Raw genomic sequence first — 11,412 nt, forward strand, 5'->3', positions numbered from 1 at the left:
GGGGGCTTTGGATCAGGCCCTAGGACACCAGCTGATCATTTGACCGATTTCCGCTCTATTTTGACATGACAAAAAACGAGTCAAAAGGCTTTGTTTAATAAAAAGGTTTTTATTTCCTGATCTCATACATGTCACTTGACAGTGCTTCTTTGACCCTCATCCTCAAACTGGTTGCTAACTGGAGTTTTGCTCTGAGTGTTCAGAAGGATATGAGCGCTGATGTTGAAAACATAATGCTAGTGGTTCCCATGGTAAAGTTCTGTGCCAAGCCACGTGCAAGTAGACACACTCACCTTAAATGCACAAGGCCCCAGGGCTAAAATTGCTTCGTATCCATCCACAGCTGAATGCGTAAGACAGCCTGGCCACCTACTCATTGCACATACACAGCGATGAGAATTAGTCAGAACCTTCATCTCCAAAACTTACATCTCCTTGGGTTGAGGCCTGTTGGCAGAGCAGTCAGTAGAAGGAACCTTATGCACTTGAGCAGATTGACCATTCGAGCCAATAGTGGAGAGTGGTGCATGCAAGCGGTGGCTTAAATAGGTCAAAGGAGGAGGAGGAGCCTATCATTTTCTCGGTAGCCACTGCTGTGGTGGTGGTGTGTGGTGAAGAGCATTATAATATCTTATGAGGATGGGCTGCTGGAAGAGGAAGAGAATGGGTGCAAAAGAAGAAACGTATCTGGAAGGAGTTCAGTGTGTGTGTGTGGAAGAGGGCATGCCCCAGATGGTCTCCACTCCCATTCCTAAATAGATAAATGCCACTGTTTAGACTTCATCAGGATGGAAAGTCTGTATTGATTGGCAGACCAATAAAAATGGGAGGCCAGGGTGCTCCTTTCTCAGGAAAGTCTGAAATGCCCAATGCAAATTCCTGTATTTATAAGATTTTAAGACATTTCGCAGGAGAGATTTCATGCAAAGCCAGTCTGTGGTTTATCTTCCCTCTCCTAGCCTCTCACAGGATCCTTCCAGCTGAGCAAAAGTGGATGGGGCTTATCTATGTAGCTTGGTGGTAGGCTTTGCCCTCTGAGCTATACTGCAGCCCTCCCTCTCCTGCCGTATGGGCCAGTTGTAGTGCTCTATCCCCATCCTGCTGGGAAGCAGGAAGAGGAACACCGCCGGTGTCTCTTGCTCAACAGTGCAGAATGCCATGTTAAGCGGTTAAGCCACCCCTTTGGGTTGGGCTCGCCAGCCTCAGCTCTGAGCACCACACTGCTGATCTCTTATCAGATGTTTATGTTTAGACTTGGAAGGGGTAAATAATTCCCAGTTCCTTTGACAACACTTAAGGCTGAGCCACCATTTTATTGCATTAGCAAACATCTGATAGCGGTGAGGCCCATCCCTAATGACATGTCCTAGTGGCCTCCTGGCAGCTCCTTATCTTCCTGTTATGATGTTTCACTGAATCTACAAGGTCACCCCAGGCTTTCTTGTTCTCCACCCAAAATCTGAAAATTGAAGAACTGAGTAGGCGAGATGGGAGGGAGTGGAGAGTGAAGGATCATGGAACCTCCAGCTCTGTCCCTCCTGCCCTTGTTCAAGTGGTTCAGCGTATGCTCTCACCTCTCTCCCTCGTTTGGAGCTTCTCTTGAAATGCAGCATGCGCCTTGTCAGGAGTGGGGCTGGGGAGGTGAGACGGGAAGAGAGAGGATGAACCGAGCAGACAAGAAAAGACATGGCAGAGGGGCATGTTGTACACAGTGTCTTCTCTCTAGTCAGTGCTGGTGAGACAAACCAGAGACAGCCGTCCTCCGTGTAGCCGCCACGCAGCAGAAGCAGCAGCAAGGCAAGCTGAGGGGGAGGGATAGCTCAGTGGTTTGAGCATTGGCATGCTAAACCCAGGGTTGTGAGTTCAATCCTTGAGGGGGCCTCTTAGGGATCTGAGGCAAAAATTGGTCCTGCTAGTGAAGGCAGGGGGCTGGACTCAATGACCTTTCAAGGTCCCTGCCAGTTCTAGGAGATTGGTATATCTCCATCTCCTATGCTCCCCAGTGCTCAATATGCCTCAACTCTGATCTGGAGGGACTCTGATCTAGGTACAAGAAGGGAGTCCCATTACCCATTTTCTGCTGAGAGTGCTGGTAAGGCAGCACCAGTTGCGTGGATGATGTGACGTGGACACCTGCCTAGTAGGCACGGAAGCCCAGCAAGTTAGGAGCCTAAATACTTGTGTGGATCTGGGACTGAGATCCTCAACTCATTTTACATAGGTCACAAGAAAGCCATCAGAGGGTCATAACTCCTGGCCTGTATGTAACATGAGCTGCCCCCCAAGCGACTTTTAACTCGTGTGACTGCATTTACTCAGCAGACCTCCATACGCTTGGCTGATCTTGGCAGCATTGCAAAGGCAAATGAACTGGTCTTGGAACAATTTCTCCCATCGACTGGGCACACACAGGCCCTTTTTTGCAACATCTGGCGTGAAAACTATTTTCCCACTGTGTTCCCCGTTGCAACTCTTGAGACCTTGGGCATGATCCAACACCCACTGACTTCAGTGGGAGTTGGATTAGGCTCCGATGAGTGTCCTTAACTACCAAGTTAGCTGACAGGATTGAACCCATATACTGGTTGCATAAAAATCTTCTAAGAGCTATGGGCCCAATCTGCAACCTTGGAGTATTTTCCCCTTGAGTTCATTGAGGCTAATGGGAATTGGTGTAAACGGGACTGATCTCTATGATCCAGATCCTTTAGGTGACTAACTCTCATTCATTTCAAGGGGAGTTAGGTCCTTGAATACTTTTGAGGATCTTAGCCTCGGTCAATAAACGGACTTACTGGGATGTGTAGAATACTAGCAGAACTCCATGGAGCTGAGGCTGCTTGGCACATTGGAGCCTTTGTGCAGGACAGAATGTTCTGCGCCCATAATATTATGGAAGGAAAGGCAGCGTACAAATTACTGTGTGTATCACACTGAACGTTTTATGAACACCTGAATGGTCCTGAAAGCTCAATCCCGAGTGTCATAAAATCATCCAGGTCCAGTGACTCCACCTCTGCACATTGCAATATTTTTTTGTACGCTCTCTAACTCATGCATCCTGCTTCTTTCTCTCCCAGTGTCCCCTGCAAGCCTGGTGATGTTCCACACCTCACTTATTCTGCACCTAGCAACGGGAACTTATTTTCCACAACATCACGCCGGTAACCAACGAAGTCCGAGGGGTGTTGCCATAGTGAAGCTCAGCCAGCTTGTCTAGTGCCATAGCGAGACGCCCATTAACCTGAAAAAGAGCTAGAGCTTCAAGACTTAATAGCCACCCTTCTGTGACTTGACAGGACCGAAGTGCCTACTCCCAGAGACTGTGCTTTTCCATTTCCTTCACGCAGTATTTCCAAGAGACGTCTTGAGGATTTTAAGTATTTGCCTTTGAGAGGGCATTGGCTCTCATGAGAAAATTAAGAACAAAATGTACTGATGACTGGCAGAAGAGGAAGACGAAGATCAAACATATTTAAGTTATATTCCTTCACCAAATGGACTGATGAGACTTGGAGCTGTTACTTGGAGTTTGGAAGAAGGAATCGCATGTGCTGTTGAACTGAGCCAATTAAACTGTAAATATAGATAAACTTCTCTCCTCTCCAATCCTTCCATCTCCATCTATAAATAGAGAGTTATATTAAAGAAGTAAATTTTGTCCAATGGATGTAAACTACTGTAATTAAGTGCAATTTCCCCACCTGTATATATTGCCAACATTTTTCTTATTTCTCTTTTTGTAAAGGTCAGAACTGAAGGTTTTTCTTTATTTTTCTTTCTTTAAATGAACAAAATCATGAGGAAACACCTGGGCCTAGTCAACAATGATAGTCAACCAGTGTTTGTGAGGACAGACATAAGCTCATCCTTTGTACAGCTGCTATTAAAGGCTGACAAATTGTGGTTTGGTCAATAGTCCAGACAAATATGAACCCAAATTTAGTGAAGGCCAGGAATGAAATACATAACCCAATGGCAGGCTACCCAAATGCACCATCCATCTGGTGGCTATTGCCAATATGCAGAGCTCAAAAACGTATGATATTCCCTGACATGTAGGCATTTTGAGTGAAAATGTTTAGGGGCAAGGGAAGAGGGAATTAAAACCTGTGGACTGCTTTGGGAGTTTTCAGCTTACAGGTGTGGGCAGTTTTCAAGGAAGCCTGTAGCATTTGCTGCTGTGTACCTGAATGGGCTGGTAACCACACTTTTTAGTGGGAACTTTCTACACCTCCAAAGGGGTTTGGAGAAATCCTGATCTTCTTTGGAGCAGGAGGGAAAAGTGAGACGTGAAATCCCAATATCACCTCAGGAAGTGGGAAGGGGTTTGGTGTCTAATATCACCTGGTCTTCTGCTCAATAAAAACTGTGAATATAAGCCAGTTATTTTACATTGTACGTAACTGTAGGGCAAGCCTTGTTAACTTTCCCTTTCCAATTAACAAGCCAAGGCCATAGTTCTGATGCCACTTCCTAGCCTGTTGCTGGCTTTCCCTCCTCTGCAATTGGATAAAATATCTGTAGTGCCAGGAGTGTGAGTGTTTCATGCTGACAGCCAGATATGTTGCCACTAAGGGCCTCATTGTCCTACCATGACCCAGACTGAGTAGTGTCTTGCTCACCAAGTAATGCCTTTGAATTCAGTAGGACTACGCATAGTGTGAGGTACTACTTAGTCCAATATGGATAAAGGTATCACAGTCTGGCCCTAAACCAGAAATGTACATGCTGGAAAATGACCATAAAGGGGCTGTGGTGGCTTTGAGGGCATATCTCCATTGCCACCCATTGATGCACTGGCAGATGCTGTATTGGCCTGTTCTTTACTTGTTGGCTGTAGAGGTATTTGAGAAAGAAAGTTCCTGGAAGAGGGGAGAATTATTAAGCAAAAGGCCTATTTGGGAGGAGCTCATAGCTAACAATTTTTTTTATCTCTTCCCATTCCAAATTCATCTCAAGAGAAGACTTGGGTCTAATCCTGCTTCCTTTGAAATCAATAACAAAACTTTCCTTAATGTCAGAGGGATCAGAATTAAGACCTTTGGCAAGGAGACCAGATGATCTACTAGTAGCCAGCAGGGGAGCACACAAATAATAAATTCCTCTGGGTCCTCCTCACTCCAAGTTTGGGGATATTGGAACTTTTCTCCATCCTGCTAACCACTCTAGAACGTAAATCAGACAACTAGCATCTCCCCAGCTTGTAGCTACTATAGGGAAAAAAGGGATACTGGGTCAGACCCTCAGCTGATTGTATATCAGTGTAGTTCTATTGAAGTCAATGGAGCTACACTGATTACACTAGCTAAGGATCTGGTGTAAAATTGTCAAAAGTGCCTAAATTCCATTTTCAAAAGGGACTTAGGAACCTGCATCTTGTTTACTTGAAGTGAGACTTAGGCGCATAAATGCCTAAGTCACTTGAAAATGGGACAGGCGCCGGAATCACTTAGACACTTCTGAATTTTTTTTTAAGCTGGTGCCTTAATTCCAGACTCCATGAGCAATTAAAAAGGGTAAACCTCATTAGAGTCTTCCTATGAACAGAATGATCAATACTAAATATAAAAGCAGCAGATTCTCTCTTTGGGGGAGGGACCATCTTTTCCTTTTGTGTTTGTACAATGCCTAGCACAATGGGGTCCCGATCCTCATTGGGATTAGTAGGAATTATTGGACGACAAGTAATAAATCATTATGAACTGGAAAGCAATCTTTGGAATGAAATTTATTTTGATGTATACTATAATTAAATACCATTTCTTCTGGCTCCCTGTCGGTGTGTGATGTATATCTGAGGCCCAGGTAATATTGCATTAATAGCCTCATCCCTTCATTGACAAAAACAAGATGAATTTAAATGTTTGCAAAGTAATTCTAGGGTTGACATGTCATAAGCACAAGGCGAGCGCTTGTAACCGCCATAGTTGTACTGCAGATGTTGATTCAACAGGCGGTGTGGAAAGCAGAATGAGTCTTCTCATCAAAGAATAAAGCTAAATGTTTCCCTCGCTCTTGAAACATTAATCTCGATTTCCAATTGGCGAGATTTAATAAGTCAAATATTTCATATTAATATCACAGAATTAATCTGACAAAGAAATGGGCTCCAGAAGTAACATTTTATTCAGGATTGCCAACAACCCAAAGTTTAGGGGTGTTTATATCTGGGATTTGGATTCACTCCATAATAAAGACAGGGGCCATTTACAAAGTCCAGTTCAGAATTCAAAATTGGAGCACCTTTGTATGATGTTTTGGGGCCATATCTCTAGTGGATTGAACCTGGAGCTGGAAGTCAGGGAACTAAAGTTCTAATACTGGCTATGGCACTAACTGTGTTGACATTCTACCAAGGCTTGTACCTCAGCCATCACCGACTGGCTGGTACGTAACTATCTTCATTAAGTAAGTCACTTAGGATGGAACATTCAACAGGGTAGACAAAGAGCGCCCATCAACTGGGGGATGCTCAGCGCTTTTGAAAATCAGGATAATCTCTCTGTGACTCATTTACCCTATCCATAAAATGGGGGTAAAGGACACTTACCTTTGTAAAATTCTTTGAGGTCTTTGATTGCAAATTGCTATATAGGTGCAGAGTATTGCTGTCTTATTAAATCCTGCTCTTTGTCAAAGGAACAACTAGAAGACTATTGAAGCATCAAAAAGGGGTGCTTCAGGCCCAGATCCTCAAAGGTGTATTTAGGCTCTTAATTTCCACTGAAATCCTAACCAACTTTGCGGATCTGGGCTTCAGTGTTTTGGGTTAATCTGCATTGGTATCTTAGTTTGGGCACTTATCTGAAATTTGTCTGTCTGAACCTGTTCAAGAAAATCAGGCTCAGCATCTTGGGGCCATGGCTTTCTTGGGAGATTTCTGGTGTCCCTTGCTTCTACCTAGAGCAGAAACACCTATATAAGGAAAACTTCTCTTGTGAAAGGTCTGTATTTCGGCATCCTCTCCAGCCAGTAGTTTGAAGCATAAAGCTGATCTAAATTAACAAGCATGAAAACTATGAGAGTCTGAATGAAAATGATCAAATCATTCTTTGATGGATAAAGCTTTCGGGAAAAGATTCAGCTCATTTTAAGTACAGCTGTTTGCAGTCCCCTGGGTACCAATGCTTCTCCCTTCAGCTGAACTGAATTCGACAATGAATTTTTGACAGTTTCATGCTCTGTACTGCTGATTAAACAATCTGAACTTTACTCTTAAATATTAGCAATTTCACAATGCATTTGGGCTTAGCTGCAGCTAATTTCATACAACTCACAAAAGACCAGGTTCAGATCCTGCTATTAATGCTGACTAGTATCTTACTCCATGAGTGTCCCCACTGAAGTTGATAGGCCAGATCCTGAGGGGGTGTAAATCAACGTGGTTCCACTGAAGTCAGTGGAGTTATGCCAGTTTTAAACAGCTGAGGCTATGGCTTAATGATATGCCACATAAAGTAAGATACTACCCAGCATTAGTAGTATGAGAATCTGGTCCTAAATAATTTGCTATATCTTATCTGATGTTTTGGGCAGAATGCTACTTTTTATCTTAACATGCCATGTGGTCTCACTTCTGAACCACCTTTAAAACGATCATAGAATGATGATTTTAAAAAAAAAAGAATGAATTTTGTTTTTCAAATACTCTGTTATTTGAAGTGCCCATTTCCTACTTCTTTCCCCAAATGAAAGCCATACCCTAGAGAAAGGGGAAGAACGGAGGGCAAATGGGAATCTCTGTGACAGACGCCTGGCAAGATGGCGATTACTAGATGTGAGGACCTCAGAAACATAAATACTACAAGGCAGGTAAGAAAGTGAAAGGGCACAAGGGTGAGAAGATGTGGGTGAAAAATGCAGTCAAGCCAGGGAAGCATTTATATCAGAGTCAAACATTCACCAGACACTCTCTGGCAAGGGAAAAACCAAGATGGTGGCTGAAAATACAAATGACTCAGCATTTATTGGAGGCAACAGTAAGCAGTACCATAAAGATACAGGCCGTGCTCCTGAATGCAGGCAGACCTCGGCACTGTGCAGAGCGCCACTAAAATCAGTGGGGTGCTGTGTGTGTGTGCAAGAATGAATTTGGGCACAGCCATTGGCAGGATCAAAGCCTTCTGAGACTGACGTAGCAGAAGTGGTAAAGAGAGAGAAAACCTGAGTTTAGATCAGAGCTGAGTGTGAGTGGTTGTGTGTCAGCAAGTCCAGGAAACGTCAGCGAGACAGAAGCTTCCGCTGAGTCAGCCGTCTCCTCTTTTTCACTTGCTCGAAAGACAAAGCATTACGCAGCCTTTGGGACTCTTCCCCCAGCCTTTGTCTGTCACTCCTGTAAGCTCCTCTGGGCAAGGACTGTCTCTTATGTGTGTTTACAGCACCTAGCGCAGTGGGGCCATGGTCTTGGCTGAGGCCTGAGGTTCTGTTGTAATACAAATACTAACCAGCTATGGAATTTCATGAAAGATTATTTTCTTCCTGGCCTATATTTATGAAGGATGCAACTATACTAGGTCTGACTTAATTAGATTGTTCATATGGTGAACACTATTGTTAAGATTAATAATTAAAACATTTCCCATCTTCATGAAATACAGTGATTCAAACAGGCTTCTCCACCCTAGAAACGTTCATTGGCCAATCTGATATCTCCTTTTATAAAGTCATTCTGTATAATATACCCTCACTTGCAGCCCACACAATCTGTGGTTGTATGGAGGGGTGGGGGAGGGGGGGGCAGACGGATTGGGTAAAAGACCTCGGCCAAAGATCCTAAAAGTGAAGGGGAGTCTTTCCGTTGACTTCAGTGGGGGTGTTGGATCAGACCCTAGGCCTCATGTGCCCAAGTGCTCTCCTGAATCGGGGCTTAAGTGAGACTGAATTCTGCTCTATCACAAGAGACTCACTGAGCTCATTCATGCAGCTGTTTAGATCATATTGGGTCTGCAACCCCTTAATGAGCAAATATGAGGATTCTCAGGTTGCATCTACAGGAATGAGGTGGTACTTTTTTGTGATAACTAGAGCTATATGTACCACATCCCAAAAGGCTACCAGCCACCCGGGCTACCTTGCAGGCACTGAACTCAGCTATGATCTACAAAATTTACATGGGAGCAGCTCATCACAGAATTTGGGCCATTCTTTCTACTGTGACCATTTTATTAATTATTCCTAAATAATTGTAAGTGAGGGCAGCAGAAGGAGAACAAACCTAAAATACATACTATACTACAGTACCAAAACGAATAATGCAAAAGCAATCCATGCCACTTTTCAGTCACTGTTTAGCTTGTTCAGGATGAGATGGAATCTGTTTGCTTTACAAAACTGAGTGTGAACTGAAAGGGATTTTTTTTTTGTCTTATGTCCAAAAAAAAAAAAAATGGAAAACAGTGTTATCTTACATTTTAGAAATACCCCTGTATTTACTGCTACTAATAAAACCAGTATTTTTTAAAAAGTGTCTAGCTCTACCATATATTTTTATCACACAACTGTGTTAATGGGTATGTACTAGCTAGCACTACAATGACCCAATCTCAGGTGAGACCTCCCGGTGTTCTCATAACACAGAGTAATATTCATGTAAATGTGCCATCACATTTTTAAGAGAGATGCAGTTTTCATAATCTTCAAGGACGCTCTTCTCTGACTTCCTTTCCTGGTGGCGTTTAGGTTTTTGTGTGTGTTAGTGATGGAATTGTTATGAAGCGAAGAGTAACAAATGCTGGTTACATGACAAAGTTCATTTATGACCAATAGAATTTTACAAGGCAAGATAATTATTTTACAGTTCAAAACGTTAACAAGGGAATTCCTTGTGAATGACGATCCATATACTTCTGGAAGATGAATTTTTATAGATCACTTCTTTATATTAGCAACAACCCGTATTCTGACTTGTTACAAAACAAAGGGCCACCACTTTACATTTGGGATTACTGCCACCTCTAAGAATAATAAAGCAAGTCATTAGCAGCTGACTTTTCCATGACACCCAGCGGGGCAATAATGCCATTATTACATAACAATAGATGGTTAGTTGCACAGCGGGTCAAAAGACCCATAATTATGTTCTAATCCGTCTTTACAGTCAGTATGTAGAGTTGGATTAAGAAAAGAAACCCTGAGAATTCTTATGATAATCAACCAAATAAAAGTCATAACAACACCCCTGAGTCTGCTCTAACTCACGCTGGGGAGTGGGCCGGACGCTGAACCACCTGAGAATATGGCGCCTAAAAAGGTGGCTTAAAGCCACTTTCCCCTCCCGCAAATCATTCCATCCTGTCCCAAATGAAGGAATGGGAGAATTGGTCTCACTGACACGCAGGAGCACCAGCCCTATGCATTCACAGATTGTGAATCAGGCCCCCAAAATAATGAGATTGTTTTAAAACTCTGAGATTTTAAAAAAATAATAAATGTTCTGTTCTTATGTCTTGTGGTTCCTGAGCCTTTAGGAGTCTAAAACTCTAAGCTTTTCCTCTGCAACAAGGAAAGCATCTTTCTGCCCCTGCCCCCAGTGAGAGCTGAAATTCTCATGTAATCGTGTGACCCCAGGAGCTGGGGCTTTACAGAAAAGACGAAACACCATGAACTCTATGATCAGATCATGAGCGTTGCCACCCTGGGCTTGATGTGGTCCTTTGGAATCAAGAGAAAGCACCACCAAATTACAAACACTGGATTCCAGGGTGACCAGATGTCCCGATTTTATAGAGACAGTCCCATTTTTGGGTCTTTTTCTTATATAGGCTCCTATTACCCCCCACTTCCCTGTCCTGATTTTTCACACTTGCTGTCTGGTCACCCTACCGGATTCCCAGCTGCAGCAGTTAGATGCATAACTCTCCCAGGGACACACTGAAGTTCATGGGAGGTTTATGGGCATTGATACTGAAGGATCTGGCCCACATTTAATTATTGTTTTAAAAACAGAACCATGTAGGAATAAAGTACAAAGGGCAAATTCTCTCACTCTCTTCCCTTTTCCCCTCAAATGGATACCAATTACCATACAAAAGTAGCTTTGTGGTCCACTTCTGAGCTCCGGCCAGCACAGTAGTGTCCAGAGAACATCCATCCAGCTGTGTAGAAGAATGAATAATTAGTGCAAGGGAGGGTGTTTTGTGGCTGGGGGAATCAAAGGATCCAGGTTAAACATGTGGAATATGCCTGTCCCTCTACTGCACATCAGCAGCTCAACAGATGTAGGATCCAAATAATGTCTATTCCACAGCGACCTGGGTACATGGGGTGGGGGCTTAACAATTGCCCCCCCCCTACCGTTTCCTTCCCAGCTGTTGTATTTTGAATGCATGTGTATAGCCAGAAAACAGAATTGGGGTCCAAAATGGCCTCGTTACACAAACTCTTATTCTATCAGTGCCTGTCTGGCATGGC

General features: G+C 43.4%; 1 protein-coding gene across 9 annotated transcripts in view; it reads left to right on the forward strand.

Annotated features, from left to right (window-relative positions):
* Positions 1 to 5,773, forward strand: part of HNF1B (HNF1 homeobox B) — an 84,362-nt gene extending 78,589 nt beyond the window's left edge. For all 9 annotated transcript variants that reach the window (XM_039508271.1, XM_039508263.1, XM_039508269.1 and 6 more), the window contains one exon: positions 3,081 to 5,773. In XM_039508271.1, coding sequence (XP_039364205.1) covers positions 3,081 to 3,101 — 21 coding nt within the window. In that variant the 3' untranslated portion in view covers positions 3,102 to 5,773. The remainder of the gene's footprint in view (positions 1 to 3,080) is intronic.
* Positions 5,774 to 11,412: the final 5,639 nt, after the last annotated feature.

Source organism: Mauremys reevesii, linkage group 20 (genome assembly GCF_016161935.1).
Source record: "Mauremys reevesii isolate NIE-2019 linkage group 20, ASM1616193v1, whole genome shotgun sequence".
NCBI lineage: Eukaryota > Metazoa > Chordata > Testudines > Geoemydidae > Mauremys > Mauremys reevesii.